Source organism: Monodelphis domestica, chromosome 1, assembly GCF_027887165.1.
Source record: "Monodelphis domestica isolate mMonDom1 chromosome 1, mMonDom1.pri, whole genome shotgun sequence".
Taxonomy (NCBI): Eukaryota; Metazoa; Chordata; class Mammalia; order Didelphimorphia; family Didelphidae; genus Monodelphis; species Monodelphis domestica.
Genome location: NC_077227.1, coordinates 508972192 through 508993772, shown reverse-complemented (window position 1 = coordinate 508993772; position 21581 = coordinate 508972192). Strand labels below are relative to the sequence as shown.

General features: G+C 45.7%; 1 protein-coding gene across 1 annotated transcript; it reads left to right on the top strand.

Annotated features, from left to right (window-relative positions):
• Positions 1 to 4694: 4694 nt before the first annotated feature.
• On the top strand, positions 4695 to 14802 carry WFDC5 (WAP four-disulfide core domain 5). The gene is made up of 4 exons (XM_007475826.3): positions 4695 to 4905; positions 10641 to 10781; positions 10869 to 11009; positions 13027 to 14802. Exons 1-4 carry the CDS (start codon positions 4821 to 4823, stop codon positions 13029 to 13031), a joined length of 372 nt encoding a protein of 123 aa, XP_007475888.1. The 5' UTR covers positions 4695 to 4820; the 3' UTR covers positions 13032 to 14802.
• The last annotated feature ends 6779 nt before the right edge of the window (positions 14803 to 21581 follow it).

The window sequence follows — 21581 nt, the reverse complement described above, 5'->3', positions numbered from 1 at the left end:
TTACAACTAGAAGAGAGGCACAAAGGTTGTGTACATGTGTGTATAAAAAATATAGAGCTATAAAGTCTGAACAGGACTTAAACCTGGGTCCAATAATCCTTCAAGAAAGATTTCATTCGCTTCCTCTCCACATGAATAAATAAATTAATGATTTGTTTAGATATATTTATTCGTTATTTTCCTTAAACCCTTACCTTCCATCTTAGAATCAATACTGTATATTCGTTCCAAGGCAGAAGAGAGGTAAGGGCTAGGCAATGGGGGTTAAGTGACTTGCCCAGGGTCACACAGCTGGGAAGTATTCAAGGTCATACTTGAACCCAGGACCTCCCGTCTCTGGGCCTAACTCTCAATCCATCAAGCCACCCAGTTGCCCCCTATTTTCATTATTAATAACAAATAATTAAAGTATGCTTTCTTAAGTAAAAATAAATAGCATTATTTTATTGATGAAATAAAATCATTAATAAAGTCATTATAAATAAACGTGCTAACATAGAATTAATTTATATAATCAATTAGTAATAAACACATTTATAATAATCAACAAATAAGAACTAAGACTCTCCCTTTGACTGATAAGTTTTTGGTCCAATGTGCGGAAGGGCTCAGCGAACAAGTTTAAATAGGAAGAACAACTTTTCTCCTAGGAGGTATGAAATTCCTCGAAGGAAGCTAGGTGACATAGTAGATAAATTGCTGGACATAGCATTAGGAAGACCAAAGTTCAAATCCAACCCGATGCTTCCTAGCCTTGTGACCTTGGGCAAGTAACTCAACCTTTGTCTGAGGAAATCTCAGTTTCTTCAGCTGTAAAATGGGGGTGATAATAATCACCTGTAAAGTGCTTAGCATGCATGGCCCCTCACCCCAAAGTAGGCATTAAATTCTTGTTCCCTCCTGGTTTCCCTTCTACCCTCTTTTGGATCTGGCTCCAAACCCAGCCCTCTCTAGCCCTAGAGGTGTCGGGGAAGGCATTAGACTCAGTCCCCAGTTTCTCTGTTTATTTTCACCCTTCAAAAAGAGGCTCTATGGGGGCAGCTGGGTAGCTCAGTGGATTAAGAGCCAGTCCTAGAGACGGGAGGTCCTAGATTCAAATCTGACCTCAGCCACTTCCTAGCTGTGTGACCCTGGGCAAGTCACTTGACCCCCATTGCCTAGCCCTTACCACTCTTCTGCCTTGGAGCCAATACACAGTATTGACTCCAAGACGGAAGGTAAGGGTTTTAAAAAAAAAAAAAGAGGCTTTAGGCTAGGAATGGGATGCTAAAATGGTAAATTTCAGGAACTAAAAACCAGGGGCCAGCAGGCTGCCTGCAGAGGGGCTGAATTGTGCCAAGTCGGAAAAGGAGCAGCTCAAAGAAAGCTTCTCTGGTCATCAGACACAAGACAGGGACCATGAGGGGTGGCTGCCCTTCCAGCCTGGGCAAGATAGGGAGATACAGTCTCAAAAATAAAATAAATAAATGGGATCCTAGATCCATAGTAATAAATCACATTTACTTAGTTTAGCAAATACTTTCCTCAACACAACCTTGAGAGGAAGTTATGTCATACATTCATATATTCATTTTTGCTGTGGTGGTTGCATTGTTTTTTAGTCACATCCAATTCTCTGTGACCTCATTTAGTGGAGATATTGGGACAGTTTACCATTTCCTTCTCCAGCTCATTTTACAGATGAGTTAAGTGACTTGCTCAGGGCCACTCAGAGAGTAAGTATCTGAGGCCAGATTTGAGCTCATAAAGATGAGTCTTCCTGACTCCAGGTCTTAGCATTCTATCCACTGCACCACCTCACTGCCCTATCCATATTTATTCATTCATTCATTCATTCATTCATTCATTCATTCATTCATTCATTCATTTTATTTTTTATTGACAGAATATCCATTTTAGGGATAAGGAAACTGAGTCTCAGAGAAATTAGACAACTTGCCTAAAGACATAAAGCCAGTTCAAGTGGTAGGACTGGAACTCAAATTTAGTTCTTTTAATTCTAAATTAGTTCACCGAATCACAGAATTTAGAGCTGTAAGAGAACCTAGAGACAATCATTTTACTGACGAGGAAACCACAAAAGTAAAGTGACTTGGGGCAGGATTGTAAGAAGCAGGGACAGGCTTCGAACAGATCCTCTAAACTCCATATCCAGAACTCCTTTCTTTTAGGATATGCTACTTGTTCATTTCTAGTGGGAAGCTAGGTTGTATAATGGCTAGAGTCCTGAACTTGAATCAGGAAGAACTGAGTTTGAGTTCTCCGACACTTACCACGGGCAAGTCACTTAACTTCTGTCTGACTCAGTTTCCTCAACTGTAAAGCAAGGATCACACAGCCCATCCTCTACACCCAGGGCTGTTGTGCAGATCCAGTGAGAAAATACATGGGGAATAAATGTAAAGTGCTATATAGGCGCTAGCTAAGAGGATTATCAGAGATCCCAGGGGCTCCAGCTCTGGTGGAGAGAGTGAATTTGTTCTTTCCAGGATCGGTCAGTGTCTGAAGAAGAGACGGTAGGATGAGGATAAGGAGCAGCCTTACTGTGCTCCTCAGAACCCAGCTCTGCTGACACTCACAAATTCTCTAAGACTGGGACACCTGAGCCCCACATCCCTACTGGAAATGAGCCCAATCCCATCTGCCCCTGGGAGGAGCAGGTCCCAGAAAGGCGTTCCAAGATGGGGAGGGGACAGGAAGGGACGGGCTCTGGAGCAGTGGAAATCCCACTTCCCAGTCTCTTCCGAGAGCTAGCCGGTGCGGGATCCACCTTCACAGCCCAGGAATGAGGAAGACATTTCAGAGCTTTGTCTCATCTGTCCATTCTAGCCTGACAGAAGTCAGTGTCAGGAAATTCCATCTGTAGTCTCACCTGAATTCCTCAGTGTCGCCTAATGGCTCGCAAGGACTTAGCTTATAGATCTGGATCATAGATCGTAGCATTTATAAGTAAGAAAAATACACGTGTATATGTCTGTGACCCTACAGAGAAAGACGTAATAATAGCCCTTTGAGGCACAAATATTATTTCCCTCATTTTACAGAGGAAGAAATCAAGGCCCTGAGAGGCTTTATAGATTGTCGATGGTTATGCAGATAGAAAGTGCCAGTGGTAGGATTCAAATAATTTTTGTTTAACCCTTACCTTATATCTTAGAATAAATGCTAAGTATTGGTTCCAAGGCAGAAGAGGGGTAAGGCCTAGGCCATGGGGGTTAAGTGACTTGCCCAGGGTCACTCAGCTAGGAAGAGTCTGAGGCCAGATTTGAACCCAGGTTCTCCTGTTTTTAGATCTGACCTCTTGAATCCACTTCTGCCTGATTCCAAGTATACTAGAGAATCCTACATGCAATAGTGTGATGAGAAATATCTAACAATTAGCTCTCTAAGGAGAAAAATATAAGTGCAGTATACTTTTTTTATAAACCCTTACCTTCTGTCTTGGAATCAGTACTGTGTATTGGTTCCAAGGCAGAAGAGTGGTAAGGGTTAGGCAATGGGGGTCAAGTGACTTGCCCAGGGTCACACAGCTGGGAAGTGTCTGAGGTCTTTAGGTCTGGCTCTCCATCCACCCAGCTACCCAGCTGCCCCCAGTGCAGTATACTTTTAAGTTTTAATCTGCATCATTAATATTGTCTCTGTCACTTTCTTCAGTACAGATGATCAATAGAACAATGAATCGAGCCTTGTTTTACAATGTTTGCTACAAATGTCGATGCTGAAAAAATTTGAATAATTCAGCCTAATGAGCTGGGTAAGAGCCGGCTCCTGACAAGTCATTGAGTCCTGCCTCCTCATTTTATAGGTGAAGACAGCCTCACCCAGCTAGTAAATAACAGAACTTGAGATTCAAACCCAGGCTCTCTGACTCTACCAATATTCTTCTTTGTAAATGAAGAAACTGAGTCTCCCCTAATCGTCCCCTAGCTAAAAAGCATCAAAATCTAAATGGGAACACCAGCCTCCTGAATCCAAGTCTAGAGCTCTGCTCACTATGCCAGTTACCTTAAATTCATCGAAATATTTCCTTTTATTCTGTTCTCTGGACAGATGGATACATGGAAAACGTAGTCCCCTCTCTTGGTTTCAAAAACTTGGGGGGGGGGGAAATAATGGCGATGACAGAAGCAGAGCCTGATGGAGCTGGAGAGGACCTCAGAAGTCACCTAGCCCAAATGCTCATTGATGAGAAGAAAGAGGAAACAAGTCGAGAGAAGGTAAGTGGTCTTTCTAAGGTCATTCGTGAGTCAGAAGTGGTCAGAACCATGGGGGGCAATGGATAGAACACCTGGATCTCAGAGGACCTGCATTCAAATGTGGCCATATGACCTCGGGCAAGTCATCTAACTAATGTCCTAGCCCTTGTCCTTCTGCCTTAGAGTTATTATTAGAAAAGAAGTAAAATGGTCAAAACTCTAGCCCAGAGCCCTTGATCTAGAGGCTTTTCCCAGGAGGCCAGACTAAGAAGCTTCTTCTGCCCACTGCTAGCCTTCTTCCCTTATTTCACCCAGCCCCCTCTTAAGGGCTCTTTCTTTCAGGTTGGAAATCTGGGTCTCAGGCAGGTAAGAGGTAGCTCTGGGGAATCCCTGGGAGGGCTGAGTCGGGACTGACCTGCCTGTGGCCACATTCCCAAAGGCTTGTGTAAGTTCCCACCCCGCTGGAGCCCAATCTTGATCTCAGGGTGTGCCCCAGAAGGAAGGAGGCAGCTCGTGCACTTCTTCCCACTCCCCTTTCCTTGACTCAGACACAAATTTCGGCTGGAAGTTGTTCATCACCAGACCTCGGGCTCTGCTTGGCTCAGGCTGGCTCCTGGAGGCAGCATGAGGGCCCAAGGTCTCCTCCTCCTGGCAGCACTGTTGGTCCTGGGCAGCGAGCTGCCTGGTGCGGAAGGCCGGAGGAAGGGTGGTAAGTCTGGGAGCTGGAGGTGGCAGAGGAAGGGGTCATGCCTAGCTTTGTCCCGTGGGGCGTCCCAGCCCCAGACTTGGAGCTTGGGGGGCCTACCCTGGGCTCCGAGGTTCAGGGGCACTTGTGCCCGTGAGTAGAGGCGTACATTGGAGGGTCTACGCGTAGGTGGTCCTTTGTGCTTCTGTATGTGACTCTGTCTGTGTGCGTATGGGAGGATGTCCAGCTGGGACCACGATCTGGACGTGTGTGTCATTCTGGGCTCCTCTGGGTCTCTCTTGGTAAGCTCGGGCTTACGTACAACACACATGAATGTGCATAGAGCTGGGGACGGGAGAGGGCAAAGAGGGAGATGGCGGGGGAGCTCAGGCCAAGGACCCTTGTGGAGAGAGAGGAGAGACTGTCTCTGCTGGTGGGCTGGGTCCGGGAGGGAGTGTCCTGGAGTCCTTTCTCCGATCCTGCTAGGTGCCCAGGCGCTCTCCCAGGCTTCATCATGGAGCTCTGGCTGGTAGGCTGACTGTGCAGGGACTCTGGGAGGTTTCAGGAAGATCTCTCTGGGGGCTGTGAGGGCATCAGCGATCCCTCGGGGAGGGCATCAGCGATCCCTCGGGGAGGGCATCAGCGATCCCTCGGGGAGGGCATCAGCGATCCCTCGGGGAGGGCATCAGCGATTCCTGGGGGAGGGCATCAGTGATTCCTCAGTGATTCTCATTGAGAGCTGAGAGAGCCTGGTGGATGCTGATGCGACTGTTGGAAAAGTTGGGACTCTCCTTGCCAACTGGGGGTCCTTTTGAAGCTGTGGGGTATGTTGCAGAGGTGAGGACAGAAGAATCTAAGGACTAGGGACAAATGAGAAGATTCTGTCTGGGGCCTTGGAGGGAACAGTGGGGGACTCTGCCTGGGGACCATGATCTGGGAACTCTGGCTGATGGAAGGCTTTCCCAAGGGGTATCAGGGAGACTTTTTGAGGACCAATGGGGGGCTGTGAAAGGATATTAGAGGGTTCCATATGAGGTCAATTGTGAGCACTAGAGGGTAGGGGGTGACTAGGATAGAGGCTGCAGGGTCCAGTCAGTACCTTGATTGGATAGGACGAGGCTCAGGATTTGTTGCCAAGACTTTTGGGGCCAGGAAAGTTGCTCGGCAGGTACCTCCCTCTTTGGATAAAGGCTGGTATCTGAAGCCATCCACACCTTCTTGATCCAAAGCAGGATATTCTGGTCTATATTTGAGATCCCTACAGCCAGAGCAGCCCAAAGTCAAGCCTAGCCTCTTCCCGTTTAGGCCAGGGGACCCTAAGCAATTGCTGATTGGAGTGGGAGGAAGGGGAGCACTTCACTGAGGGTTTATGAAAGCTCAGAAAAGGAACAGCTAAAACCCAGGGACTGATGAATTAGAACTCCCTGGGTTTATGGGGAGTCTAACTCTATGCTAAGAAGGGATGGGAAGGGATAGGACATGGTATCCCTAGGGAGTGTGGCAGGCTTGGGGTCTCTCTAAATGGTTTAGAGTATCTGGGGTATCTCTATGGAGTAGAGGGTGGAGTTTGAGGCATTCTGAAGGCATACAAGGAGTCCTGAATGAAGAGGACACTCCAGCCAGAGCCCAACCTCTTCCTCCTTGGTCCCATCAATAGACTTGAGTGACGTTGGGTGCCTGGAGCCTCAGCCTTACGTTGGGTGACTTTGGGAGCCAATGGTGTCCTTTGGAGCTTTTAGTCTTCATGTCCTTCAAGCCTCATGGAAAAGCCCAAAGGTGGAAGGAAAGGAATAGAAGAGAATGGTACAGTCTGAGGCTGAGGACTGCTGGGTAGTGTCTTAAGTGTGTGGTTGATAATTGTAATTACAACAAACCTGAATGACAGTCAGCCCTTCTTGGAAGGCAGGTCTGGTGCAGAATCAAGAGCAGAACCACAGACAGTGTAGGCTGCTTGATTGAGCTTAGGGTCCCACCCTTGAGGCAAATTTTGTCCTGGGCATTTGTCCATCTTTCCTCCTCCTTTCGCTATCATCCAAGCCACTCCCATACCTGTTAATGCAGTCAAACTTCTCCCAAACAATGCTTGCATTTTCTTAAGAATCTCTGGAAGAATTCAAAGAATGTATTTCTTTTTTTTTAATAATAAAATTTTTTCTTAAGTATCTCAGTCCCTCCTTCCCTTCCCCCACCACAAAAGGCATCATGGGATAAACAAATATGTTTATCTAGATAATGTCTTTTGTGTTTCCATTTATCAGTTCATTCTCTAGAGGTGAACATTCTGAAGTTAATCTTCAAATATTAAATCTGTAGCTGTATAGAATGCTCTCATGGTTCTACTTGCTTCAGTAACTCATGTAGTTCTTTCCAAGTTTCTAAAAAATTAATCTGCTCATCATTTCTTATGGCTCAGTAGTAATCCATCACAATCACATACCTCAATTTGTTCAGTCATTGCTTAATTGATGGGCATCCCCTCTTTTTCCAGTTCTTTGCCACCACAAAGAGAGCTGCTAAAAATATTTTGGAACATTTGGGCTCTTTAAGGAATGAATTTATTTTCTTTATTTTTAAAAAATTCTTACCTTCTGTCTTAGAATCAATACTGTGTATTGGTTCCAGGGCAGAAAGGCAGTAAGGACTAGGCAATGGGGGTTACATGACTCACTCAAGGTCACACAGCCAGGAAGTATCTGAGGCCATATTTGAAGCCAGGACCTCCCATCTTTGGGCCTGGTTCTCAATCCACTGAACCCCCCAAGAAATGTATTTCTAATGTTGGAAAGCCAAGCACCATCACGGGCCAGTAGGGGAGAATTTTGTCCAATGTTCTCTGTCCAAGGTCCCTGACATCATGATATTGGCAGGGATAGAGATGTGTTGGTCTGAGATTATATATTCTAATAAATTTTTAACAGATCCCCTTGCCTTCTCCAGTCAAAACAAATGTCTGGCAATTGTCAAAACAATCCTCTTAATGAACAAACGTCTGTTCTGTCTGCTCAAAAACCATCAGTGGTTCCCAATTGCTTTTAGAATAAAACGAAAACTCCTTAAACTGGCATTTAAGGCCCTCAACAATTTAGCTTCAACCCATCTTTGCAGAATCATTTCACTTTAATCTCTTTCACACACTTTTTTTCAGCCAAACTGGACTATTTGCTAGTCCTTAAACTCAACTTCTGTCTCCCACTTCGGGGTTTTCTCCCAGTCATTCTCTATGCCTGAATGCACTTCCTCCTCATTTCTGCCTGTTCAAATTATCTCCTCCTTCAAAGTCCAGCTTAAATACCACTTCTTTCGTGAAGCCTTCCCTGTTCTTTCCCAGCTGAAAGGGAGTATTCTCTCCAATTTTCCTAGAGCATCTTGTCTGCATTTCTCCTTCTCTCCTATTATTCCTAGGTCAGGATTAACAGCAATTCGGATAATGCAAAAATCAATTTTGTATAAGTTCTAAAATGACATCAGGCCACATTCAGCACAAGCCAATAGTCAATCGATTTGAGCTAGTTGAAGGTTTTAATGCAACTGTCTATATTCACCTGTCCTTGCCTGTGGATGGGATGCACTGCTGTATGCCATCTAACAACAGTTGTTGGAAACACTGGTCAGTGCAAAAAAAATGGGGCTTATTATTAATAACATTAGAAAAAATTTGATGTAATTTAACACTATGGACATGATCATGGTATTTAAAAATAGGATGCGATGTCAGAATTTCTGAATACACAATAAGGAATACTATATATGTGTATATATATATATATATGTATATATATATATATACACACACACATATATGTTATCCCTTCCCTTCTGTCTTAGAATCAATACTGGGTATTGGTTCCAAGGCAGAAGCATGGTAAGGGCTAGGCAATGGGGGTTAAGTGACTTGTCCAGGGTCACACAGCTGGGATGTGTCTGAGGTCAAATTTGAACCCAGGACCTCCCATCTCTAGGCCTGGCTCTCAATTCATTAAGCTACTTTCCTGCCCCTAGTAAGGAATATTAGAAAACAAGCAGGCAAAATAAGAAAAAAGCAAAGTTGCATCAGCTTCTCACAGCTTGCAAATAGCTATGAGGAAGAGAAGGTTAATCTTAATGAAAGAAATGGAGCATCTTTTTTGCTCTATGGGTTGAGGATCACAATAAAAAATGCATTCTTCTTACCAAAGTAACAATTAGATAAAATCTTCAAGTTTATTTAAGGCAGTGAAAGAGACTAGAAATGAGCATTTGTCAGCTTGATCACTTTATTTTTTTTTTAATCCTCACCTTCCATCTTAGAATCAATATTGCAAATTGATTCTAAGGCAGAAGAACAGTAAGAGCTAAGCAATAGGGGTCAAGTGACTTGCCTAGGGTCACACAGCTAAGAAGTGTCGGAGGCCAGATTTGAACTTAGGACCTCCTGTCTCACCCTGGTTCTCAATCCACTGAGCCCCTTCACTGTCCCCAGGTTGATCACTTTAAAAATAAAGTTTAATTGCTTGACACGAAAAAGTACTAAAGAAGCAGTCAGTACAGAGAGAGAGGATAAAACAGTTAAGTATCCTGATGTTCTGAAACAAATAACCAAAGAAGATAGGTACACTGATCAATGAGCTGAAACAGGCTCATTCTGGAAAAAAGATGCCATCCAGAATGAACATTCTAACAAAAAAAAATCTAGATTTAGAGTGTCTAAGGATTGCCTAACACTTGATTGGGAGGTAATGCAGAAGGGAATTTTTAAATCCAACAAATGCTTGTTTCTCATTCTCAAAAATCCTCCCACTGTGTGAGACTACAACCACTCCATCACTGCTAGCTCTTTGGTGGCCAAATCAGAGCATGGTTGACTAAAGCCGTTTTGGAATACTGATTTCCAGGTTATTTTAGTCTAAAAAAATATTTCAAGTACAACAATATTGCATTTAAGGTGTTTAAAATAAGGTATGATATGCAGTAATATTTTTTAAACCCTTATGTTTTGTTTTAGTAACAACTGTAGGCAAACAGGGTTAAGTGCGACTCAAGGTCGCACAATGAGGAAGTGTATGAGATCATATTTGAACCCAAGACCTCTCATCTCCAGACCTGATTTTCTATCCAGTGAGGCACCCAGCTGCCCTTACTCTATTCCATTTTTTTTTCCTTAACCCATACCTTCCATTTTGGAATAAATACTATATATTGGTTCTAAGGCGGAAGAGCATTAAGGGCTAGGCAATGGGAGTTAAGTGACTTGCCCAGGGTCACCCAGCCAGGAAGGGTCTGAGGCCAAATTTGAACCTAGGACCTCCCATCTCTAGGTCTGGCTCTCAGGCCACTGAGCCACCCAGCTGCCCCCAGTCTGATGCCTTCTCAAATGACCAATATATAGTATTCCAAAATGGAAGGTATGGGCTTAAAAAAAAAAAGGAATAGAGTAAGGGCAGCTGGGTGCCTCACTGGATAGAAAGCATGAGAGGTCTTGGGTTCAAGTATCACTTCCTCATTGTGCGACCTTGTGTAAGTCACTTAACCCTTAACAAAGTCATTTGGTCTCTGCAAGCCTCAGTTTCCTCCTCCGTAAAACAAGGCCATTGGATTAGATAGACCCTCTGGTCTATGTGGGGCCATTCCTGAGAGCGCATGTGTGGCTGCTGCGTGTGCCCCTCTTTCCCTCCCTGGGACTTCCTTCGGTGGCCAGACGTGGAGTGACTGAACTGGGCCCTCTCAGGATCGCATTCTTCCCCACTTTTTTCTGGCTCTAACGGTCTGTGACTCTCTTACAGAGAGGTCAGGAGGCTGCCCACCGGACGATCAAGTGTGCCGTCCAGGCATCCCCCACCAGTGCCTGGTGGATAAACAATGCCCCAAAGGCAAGAAGTGCTGCCAGCAGGCCTGCTTCCTCCAGTGCGTGGCCCGAGTCATGGGTATGTGTGTCCTCTGCCTGTTTCTGCTGCCCTCCCTCTCCCTCTTGCCCAGGGTGGCTCCTCACGCGGGCTCTTTCTGTGTTTCAGTGAAGTCGGGCCAGTGCCCCCCGGACCCGCTGCGATGTCTCAGCGCCACCCAGCACCTGTGCACACAGGACAAGAATTGCTCTGGCTTGAAGCGATGCTGTCCGACGGCCTGCGGCCGAGACTGCAGGGACCCTGTCAGAGGTGCCTCTCTTACCCCACAGAGGAGAGACGTTCTCACAACAGCCTGGCCCTCCTCACCTGGGCTGCTAACTAGGGCTAGCCCAGTTGGACGTTCTCACAACAGCCGGGGTTGGCAGGGGGAGCAAAGGGCTAAACGGGGCCTTTCCTTGGGGGCAACGAGACCCACGCCCAGAAGCCCGGGGTTGGCCCTCGGAGAAGAGGAAGGTGTAGCTCCTGGGCCCTCGTGCGGTGAAAGAAGCCCATCGGGTGGGTCATTTGACCTCCTAGACTCACTTTACCTTTTTTTTCCTGTAAAATGAGACCTTGGATTGAATGGCTCACCAAGCTCCTTCGGGCTCTGACGGTTGCTTAAAGGGAGGAAGCCCAAATATATTTCTGTGGCCTTTACTCGTCTCCACCAAATGCCAGTTAAATAAAGGGTGAACAGCAAGTAACCTCATTTATCCAAGCAGAGAGCAACCAAAGCAGAACGTCTGCAGAGTAGAATACCAGAAAATGAGCCAGCCAATGACCTCTTTAGAGAGGGGCCCGCTGGGATCTCACTCACCCAGAAGAGAGGCTCTGGCGGTCTCCGTCACCCCAGGAGGCTCTTGGAAGGCTCCAGGGAGGCAAGCTGGGCATCACAGGCCTATGCAGGGGTCAGCTCCCCGACGGGCTGGCCACTTCCAAAGTCATTTTTCCCTCTCTTCCCCCCAGAGTGTCTGGAACTGTATGTCCCCTCTCAAAGCAGGAATGAACCTCTCGGAAAGCCTTGTGCCAACCCCTGCCCATTCATTTCCCTGGCACTGAGTCATCGTGTCATCATTCTCTCTGCCATTAGGAGAGTCTCATGCAAAATGCCGCAGGCGTGAGAGCTGAAGTCTAGCTCTGAAACGCCTGTGATCTCGTGTTCTCTGTACAGCAGAGCACACTGATTTACTTATCTGGCTAATTATCCCCCCCAACTAGATTATAAATGTCTTCTTTTTCACCTTTTTTTTTTAAACCCTCACCTTCTGTCTTAGAATCAATACTGTGTATTGGTTCCAAGGCAGAAGAGTTGTAAGGGCTAGGCAATGGGGGTCAGGTGACTTGTTCAGGGTCACATAGATGGGAAGTGTCTGAGACCACATTTGAACCCAGGACCTCCCTATACCAAGTCTGGCTCCTTCTTTTTCATCTTTATATCCCCAGGGATGAACACAGGGCTCTGTGTAACAGCAATTACTTTAGGAATCTTTATTGAGCAGTCAGGAAAAAGGCTAAGACATAGATGGTTAACTGTGATACAAGGCAGACTGCAAGAAATGCATAAAAAAGGCACACACAAGGTCCAGATGAGACTCAGAGGGGACAATGATCATAGCCAGTAGGAAGATCAGGAAGGGCTTCATGGATGAAGTGTTACTTGGAGGAAATCAGAGCTGGAAGGAAGTTCAGAAAAGAGAATGCTAGAGATGAAAGAAGTCCTTAGGACAAAGAACATTTAAAAATAGGAGGGACTGTAGAATATAGAATGTCGGAGCTTGCAGCATTTAATATTAGACCTGGAAGGTAATTTAGAACGCAGCATATAGCATATCGAAGCTGGAAGGCCTAGAGAAGGGAGGTCCTGGGTTCAAATTTGACCTCAGACACTTCTTAGCCGTGTGACCCTGGACAAGTCATTTAACCATAATTACCTAGGCCTTACCCCTCTTCTGCCTTGGAACTAATACTTAGTATTGATTCTAAGATAGAAGGTAAGGGTTTTAAAAAAAGCTGGAAGGAATTTTAGAACACAGGATATCACTCCCACCCCATTCCAACCTTAAAACCTAGAATGGCAGCCTTTAGAAATCCTTTACAAAGAAGAAAGCTGAGGCCCAGATCTTGGGCTCCCTCCCCAGCCTTGCCAGTCCTCTTGGATGAGCTCTGCCATCTCAAGCAATTTCTCAAGTCTTTCTGGCTTTTAGGGTCCTACTCGAAGATGGCTCGAGCTGGTCCAGAGGCCATTTATGACTCTATTCAGGGAGTAAGCTCTTCTTTATCTCCCCAGGCTAACTCCTGCTCCAACCAGGATTGAGCAGGACCAGAAGAAGGCCAGGACTCCAGGTATGCCTGGATGAGACAGCCGCTACATCAGTCATCCTCCCCTGGCCACCAGAAAGGTCTCCAGCCTGCTCTGCCTTTCCTGAGAGCAGAGGGAGCCCAGGTCGCATCTGGGATCTCTTCTTCTCTTCTGAGAGTCAGGACTGCCATTCTCTAAACCCTGAAGCCTGGGAGCCTAGCCTGATGAGGAGTGGAAGAACTCAAAGGACCCGAAACTAGAAATTCAAGGTTGTCTTCCCAACCTTCCCCATGAACCTCCTGTGAGACTCGGGCCAGTGCTCTACTTTCACCGAGGCTTAGTTTTCCCTTCTGGAAGATGGGGAAAATTCCTCTGTCCCCTGGCTACAGCCTTGGGTGGAGTGTGCCCATACTGTGGACTCAATAAATGTTTGCTGATACATTGTTTGTATCTCTGACCATGGATAATAAGCATTGATTAATAACCTGTATATAAAATGAGGGTGAGGAGGGGCAGCTAGCTGGTTCAGTGGATAGAGTGCCAGGCTTAGAGATGCTAAGTCCTGGGTTCAAATCAGACCTCAGATACATCCTGGCTGTGTGACTTTGGGCAAGTCACTTTACTTCCTTTGGCAAGCCCTTACCGCAATTCTGCTTTGGAACCTAAACTTGCATTAATCCCAAAACAGAAGGTAAGGGTTTAAGGAACAAAACAGTGAGGGTGAGGAGGTGGGAGGCTGTGGGGAGAATGAACTCTTAAAATGAGTCATGAGGTCCAAGTTCCAGTCCCACCTCTGCCACTGATTTCCTAGGTGTCTTTGAGCAAATAATAATACAAATAATCAATAGTATTTATGCTAAGCTATGAAAGTGCTTTAAGGTTTCCAAAGTGTTTTAACACATGCTGTTTGATTTCATCCTCATAATAGCCCTGTAAGGCTGGCACTATCGTCAGGAAAATGAATTCGAGAGAAAATAAGACTTGCAAAGAGAAAAGATTTAAATTCAGTCTTTCTACTGACGCCTACTCTAGTGCTCCCATCTACTCTGCCACCTAGCTCTTTCCTTCTCTTGGCCTCAGTTTCTTAATCTGTAAAAAGAGGGCTTTGGACTATAGTCTCGCTAGTGTCCCTTTCACATCTAAGATCTTATGTCTTTAAGACTCCGGGCCTTAGGGTAGTTGGGTAGCCCAATAGAAGTAAGTCAGGCCAGGAGCAGGGAGGATCTGAGATCAAATCTGGTCTCAGACACTTCCTAGTTGTGTGACCCTGGGCAAGACACTTAATCCCAATTGCCTAGCCCTTGCTACTCTTCTTAGAACTGATCCTGAGACAGAAAGATATAGATATAAATTTACATACAAACACACACACATATGTATTTTAAACTCTAACCTGCTGTCTTAGTATCAATTCTAAGGTGGAAGAGCATCAAAGGCTAGGCAATCAGGGTTAAGTGACTTGCCCAGGGTCATACTGCTAGGAAGTAACAGAGGCAACATTTGAACTCGGGTCCTCCTGACTCTAGGGCTGGTGCTCTATTTATACTATCCATGTATATATATATATATATATTTTTTTTTTAATTGAAGCACCACACAGTCACAGAGTCCAATCTGGTTTGAGGATGTGTACATAATTTGTCCTTAAAAGCTAGAATTGTTTACTAATAACAAAAACCCTCCACCAAGTGGGGAGTAATGGAGGAATATTTGTATTGTAAAAATGAAGCAGCAATAAACTTAAAAGAAAAAGAAACTGTGTCTGGGAAAAGGCAAGATCGAGGGCCACGACCCCCGCTTTCTAGCTGGATGGCCACGGCACAAGCCACGGAAATCTCTGGGCTCTGGTTTCCTTATTTGTTAAGTGAGTGGGTTGGCTCGCTGGCCAGGAAGGTCTCTGTGACGTCCTGACTCCACGCTGGGTGCTGGAGGCAGCGGCACATGCTGGGACACTGGTCCCGGCCCGGGGCTTCCTACGAGGCACAGCGTCTCCAGGGCCTGGGATGGCCCGCGCCAGAAGAGCGGCGAGTCTCCGAGGCGTGCGGACAGTGGTCAGGCCAGTGAGTCACGCTGCCCTGTGCCCTCCCCTGGTCTCCCCCGCCTCCCCTTCCCCTAGCCTCTCACCTCAGCTGAGTCATCCCTCTTCTGGGCTCCCAGCGTCAGCCACTGTCTGCAAAATGCCAGTCGTGACTCAGCAGCCGGGACGCTTCCTCCTCCCCTCTGACGGCCGGCTGCTCCGTTCCAGGCCCTCTTCCCACAGCTGCGGGCCTGGTCCCTGGCTCCCTCCCTCCCAGAAGGCCTTGGGGCCAGCATCCTTGGGATTCCCAGCGCTCCGTGAGGATGGAGCCAGAAGGGCGCCGTGCAAGCTGGAAGACCAGCTTCCTCTCGCGGTGACCCGTGAGGGCCAAGCCAATAAGTCAGCCCATGACTGAGCAAGAGGCTTCTTGTCTGGCCTCCAGTGAAGGCCCCTTCCTGGCCTGAGAGCCTAGCCTCAGGCATGTTCCCGGGGTGGAGGGGAGCCTAGCCCTGGGACTCCATTGGCATAGGGAACACTCTCTCCCCTGAGGAAGAAGAGCAACTCGGAGTCGGCGCCTGCCTCTTTCCACTAGTGCCTCCCCACTCCCCCCGTGACCCCGATAGGGGCTGAGCGTGTGATCTCGCTCAAGCGAGCAAATTCACTCCATCAACCCAGGGCAGAACCTTTTCTGAGAGTGCTTAGAACAAGTGATTTATCCAGGGCCACAGAACGAGTAGGGACAGCTAGATGGTTCAAGGATAGAGCACCAGGCTTGGAATCAGGAAGGCCCATGCTCAAATCTGGCCTTAGACACCTCCCGGCTGTGCGACCCTGTCCAAGTCACTTAACCCCCTTGGCTTCAGGTTTCTTATCTGTAAAATGAGCTGGAGAGAGAATAGCAAACCATTCCCTATTTCTGCCAAGAACACTCCAAGTAGGGTCAGGAAAAGTCCAACACAACTGAAAAATGCCTGAACAAATAACAACAGAACTAACAGGTGTCAAGATGGGACCGGAACCCGCTAAACCACTGTCTCTTTCTTTGCATTTACCTACCTGTGTATATGATAGATTCCAAACTCCTCGAACGCTGGAGCTGTTCTCTTTTTGTCTCTTCTGCCACACAGTAGGTGCTTAATAAATGCTTAATGGTTCATTGTATATAATTTAAAATCATAGTATTGCATTTCCTACTCTTTTCTGATGGCCAGTTCCATTTGAATCCTTCTCACAGCTACCACTCAAGGCCAGATGCCCCCTCCCTCCCTGAGACTTGCCCAGGGTCACACAGCTGTGTCAATGGATGATTTTTTTAAACCCCTACCTTCCATCTTGGAATCAACACTGTGTATTGGTTCCAAGGCAGAAGAGCAGTAAGGGCTAGGCAATGGGGGTCAAGTGACTTGCACAGGGTCACACAGCTGGGAAGTGTCTGAGGCTAGATTTGAACCTAGGACCTCTTGTCTCTAGCCCTGGCTCTCAATCCACTGTGCTAACTGCCCTTGGTCTGCTTTATTTCAGTCAGACTTCTATCTGACATACATCATGCTGCTTTGCAAATAGTAGACATTTAATGAATGATTATTGGATTGAATTCTAAGCTCCCTCTGTGGCCTTTGCTCTGAGGTCCTTTTCAGCTCTAAACCTCGTGAAAGGGGCAAAGCCTGCACCTGTGTTTTCATCAGTTTAGGGAACTCTGGGGAATTTCTAATCTGTACCACTATAGGATGGCATCTTTGCAACTTATAATCACAACTTCTCATCCATTATATGCAGATCTGGACTTATAATTGCAATAAATTGCAAAACTGCCACTTATAATGGCAAATACTCTGCAATTTAAAGAGTTGCCTAAAGCATATGTGTCTTCTGCAAGATTGTATCGTATATGTCAGAAGCAGGACTTGAACCCAGTTCTTCCTGGTTTAAAGACTGACTCTCTATCTGCCATGTGCCACCCTGCCTCTCAACAGTCTTGGAAAGAAGATCGAATCAGGTGATAAGGATTTTATCCCTGACTCTGTCACTAAGCCATGAGGGCAGAATTGGAGAGCCTTTGCTTTGCCATTTCCTAAACTGCTCTGAAGTAACCCTTTCCAGACAGGATCCTGGGCGATTGGTACCGTGGCCATTCACCAAGAGCCTGTGGGTCCTAAAGACAAGGAAAGCTATTCAGGGAAACTCTTCCACTGTGTATGTAGGGGGAGTGGGGAGGGCATGCCCGGTCTCTCTTCTGTGGCTCCAGGTTCTATCGAAGAGGTGATCTCCTTGCAAAGGTCCCTTGACAATCTCCCCTCTCGTTTCCTTTTTGATGTCGCTCCTTCCTTCAGGCAGCCCTTTCCTCTCTCATCTTTCACATCCCTTTATCTCCTGGCTTTTTCTCTGATGCCTACTAATGTGCCCAGGTCTCTCCTATCCTTACAAAAGCCTCACTTGACTTTGCCTTCCTCTCCAGCTTGTCTTCCTATATCACTCCTACCCAATTCCAAGAAAAAGATATCTATGTATGCTTGCAGCCTCCACTTCCTCACCTCCCACTCACCCCTCATCCACTTTCCATCTAACTTCCAACCTTATCGCTGAAACTGCAACCCTAGCCTAAAGCTTCACCCTCCAAGGCTGGCACAGTCTCTTGGGTGCCAAATCTCATGTCTTCATCCTTCTTGAATTGCAGGCAGCTCTGGACACTGTTAACCGCTTCCTTCCTGGATATTCTCTTCCCTTAGTTTTCAAAATGTTGCTTATTCTCCCATAGGACTACCTTCCCCTCCATGTCCCTTATTTGGATCACCAGCAGTGGATGTCCCCAAAGTTCTATCCTGGGTCTTCTTCCCTTGAACTCGGCTTTCAGAAAGATCCTTAACTCTCAAAGGCTCAGTTATGATTACTATATAGATAATAAAAAGCATTCATATGGCCCTAGGAGCTTTGTAAAGCACTTTACATATCACCTCATGTAATCCTCACAGGCTCAAGAGGTAGGTGCCGTTACTATCCCAATTTTTACAGATGGGGAAACTGAGGCAAGTTGTTTGCCAAGGTCACACCACCAGTATGTGTCTGAAGTATTTGATTCAAGATACAATAGTGAACCGCTGAAATTAATTGAGGAAGGGAATGACATGGTTCAAATTGCTTTTGTGGAAAATCATTTTGCCAGCAGTGTAGTAGAGGGGCTGGAGTGGAGAAACATTTGAGGCAATTAGGAGGCAAACCATTTAGGCAAGAAGTGGTAGCGGGGTCATTTGAGAAGACATCAGACTGGGGGCAGCTGGGTGGCTCAGTGGCCTGAGAGCCAGATCTAGAGATGGGAGGACCTAGGTTCAAATTTGGCCTCAGACCCTTCCTGGTGGGGTGACCCTGGACAAGTCACTTAACCCCCATTGCCTAGCCCTTACTACTCTTCTGCCTTGGAACCAATACACAGTATTGATTCCAAGACGGAAGGTAAGGGTTTAAAAAAAATAAGGGGTCACATTCACAATGATGTGGGAGTAGAGAGAGAAAGATTTGGCAACTAACTGGAAATGTGAGATGAGGGAGAGAAAGAGAGAGAGAAAGAGATCGAGCCAAATAACAAGGTAATGAATCCTTTAGACTGGGAAAATGGCGTCACCTTCAAAGGAAATGAGGAAGTTGAGAGGGGAGAACTTGGTGAGGGGAGATAATGAGTTCAGTTTTGGATGTGCTGACATTGTCTCTAGGACAAATGATTGGAAATGTCCAGTCGGCGATGTGTGATGCAACATTAAATGCAGAAAGAGACAGGCTGGAGATATAGATTTGTGAGTCATCTGCAAAGAGGTGTTAATTAATTCAATGACAATGATGAGGTCACTGAGGGAGGATGTAAAAAGAGAATAGGGGACTTAGGGCAGAGCTTTGGGAAACATCCACATTTAGGAAGGAAGGAAACAGAAGTTTGAGTACCTACTATGTGCCAAGAAATGTGTTAGGGTATTACAGATATTATCTCATTTGGTCCTCACATCAGCCCTATGTGTTAGGTCTTATTATTTATTATCCCTATTTGACAACTGAGGAAATGGAATCCAACAGAGGTTACATGACTTGCCTAGGGTCATACAGTTAGTAAGTGTTGGAGGCCTTCCGAACTCCATGTGTGATGATCTATCTATTGTGCCCCCTGGTTCATTAGGAGAACATGCTCTGGATGATGAAATGACAAGAGAAAATAAGGTGTAGGTAGACAGTAGAAGGAGAACCAGTAGAGAGTAGTGTCACGAAATCCCAGAGAAGAGAACCTATGAGAAAAGAATGGTCCATAATGTCAAGTGAAGCAACTATGTCAAGAAGGATGAGGACAAGGGCATCAAGGGAGCACAGTGAATAGAACACCAGGTCTGGAATCAGGAGGATCTTGTTCAAATCTGGTCTCTGACACTTTCTGGCAATGTATCCCTGGGCAAGTCATTTAACCTCTCTTGGTTTCCATTTTCTCACTGTCAAATGAGGATAATAATAAGATCTACCTCACATGGCTGTTGTGAGGATCAAATGAAATAATATTTCCCCAACTGCCTAATCCTTATCACTCTTCTGCCTTAGAATCAAGACAGAAGGTAAGGGTTAAAAAAAAAAGGTTAAGGACTACAAAAAGACCATCAACTCTATTAGTTAAAGGATTATTGGAAACTTTGGAGAGAGCAGCGTCAGTTGACTACAAAGGGTTGAAGAGAGAAGTGGAGGCAGGGAGGATAAACCACTTTTTTCTAGGAGGTTTGGCTCAGAAAGGGAAAAAAATCTACTATGATAGGTTATAGGTAGGGTCTAGTGAAGGCTCTTTTCTTAAAGGATGAGGGATATTTGTATCTTTTTTAAAGGAAGATTGTGGATATTTGAAGGCACCAGGGAAGGAAGCAGTAGATTGGGAGAAACATTAGAAAGAAGGGATGAGTAAAGTTAGTCTGCTGGAGGAGATAGGAGAGGGTGAAGTCAAAGGCATACACACAGAAAGAGGGTCATCTCATTGTCAGAGAAAAGGGGAAAGAAAGGAAGAGAATTGAAGATAATGGTAAGGGGTTTTGAAATGAAGAGAAGAGGCAGCCCACATTGAATAGCCTCATTTTTCTCTGTCAGGTAGGAGGTAAAGTGGGAGGAAGGTCGGGGTAGGGGTGGTTTGAAGAGAAAAGAGGATCACTCAAGCTTTTTCAAGATTGACGCAGGGAATCAATGAGGGAGGATTGCACTGCTGCAATGAGAGCCCAACTGAACTTGGATAACATGCATTTATAATGTATTCAGTAGGCATCGTGTGGCAACTTCCTCCTGCTCCATTTAGCAGCACATGAATTGGAATGGAGGAGTTGGGAGTAATTCAGGGTGGAGTTTGCAATAGTTTCCTAATTGGTCTTCTCAGCTGCCAAACTGACATTCCCAAGGCACAGGTCAAACAATGTCACACTCCTGCTCACAAAACATGGTAGTTCTATTGCCTTTAGGACAAAACAGAAATTACTCAGCCTGGCATCCAAAGTCTTCCACGTTGTGGCCCCAGCCTACTTTTCCAAACTCCTTTACATGGCTTCCCTTCATGAACCCGACATCCCAGCCAAACTGGCTGCTTGCAGTCCTAGAACTCCACATTCTATTTTCTTTCTGCCTCCACAACTTTGCAAGGCTCACCTCCAATTTCTAGAGCCCCTACGTTCCTCTCAGGCACCTTATGTTTTGTTTTGAATATATTCATGACAGACATAAAGGGAGGCATTATAAACAAATCATAGAAGCAAGGAAGAAATTATCTTTTGGATCTAAGCAAAGGGAAAGAATCCATGACCAAACAAGAGATAGAGAGGATTACAGAGCATAAAATGTCCACCTTCTATTAAATAAAAGTTGATTTTTTTTTTTTGCACAAGCCAAATCAGTGACATTACAGATCAAAGGAGAACAGTACCAGGGGTACAATCTTTACAGCAAGTTTTTCTGTTAAAAGTCTCATATCCAAGATATGTATGGAGCAGATTTAAATTTATAAGGACAAGAAGTTATTCCCTAATGGATAAAATGGTCAAAGAATTTAGACAGGTTTTCAAAGGACAACATCTAAGTTATGTTTAGCTCAGGAGGATGAAAATTGGTTAGTGTCCTTGAAAGATATCCATGCTGTACCAGACAGAGCCTTAGGATGTGAGGTTCAAGAGGCTGTTCTCTGCTGGCTAGTTGTGAGACCCTGAGAAAGCCATTTCCCTCCTGTAAGCCTGTTTCCTGTTATCTGTAAAATGGGGATAAAAATACTTGCACTACTTACCTCCCAGGGCTGTTAAAAGGAAAGTGCTTTGTAAATTGTAACGAGCTATAGAAGGGAGCTATTATTTTCCTATGGAAGGTACAGAGTGTGTTCTGGGCCTGCTGGATGCCTCACCCACGGCAGGAGGGAGCCACGGCCAGATTTCCTAGCCCCTGGCCAAGGATCTTCATTATGGAGAAATTGGCTTGAATTTAGCATTTCTGGACCTAAGGGGGTCCTGACCATCGGATTTCCCTGTCACAGACCATTGGT

What these genes read in the sequence shown, in the direction of transcription:
- WFDC5 (XM_007475826.3), top strand. Translation starts at nt 4,821, where the DNA reads ATGAGGGCCCAAGGTCTCCTCCTCCTGGCAGCACTGTTGGTCCTGGGC. An exon ending in GGAAGGCCGGAGGAAGGGTG is followed by an intron (nt 4,906 to 10,640) that starts GTAAGTCTGGGA and finishes ACTCTCTTACAG; the next exon opens with AGAGGTCAGGAGGCTGCCCA. An exon ending in GTGCGTGGCCCGAGTCATGG is followed by an intron (nt 10,782 to 10,868) that starts GTATGTGTGTCC and finishes TCTGTGTTTCAG; the next exon opens with TGAAGTCGGGCCAGTGCCCC.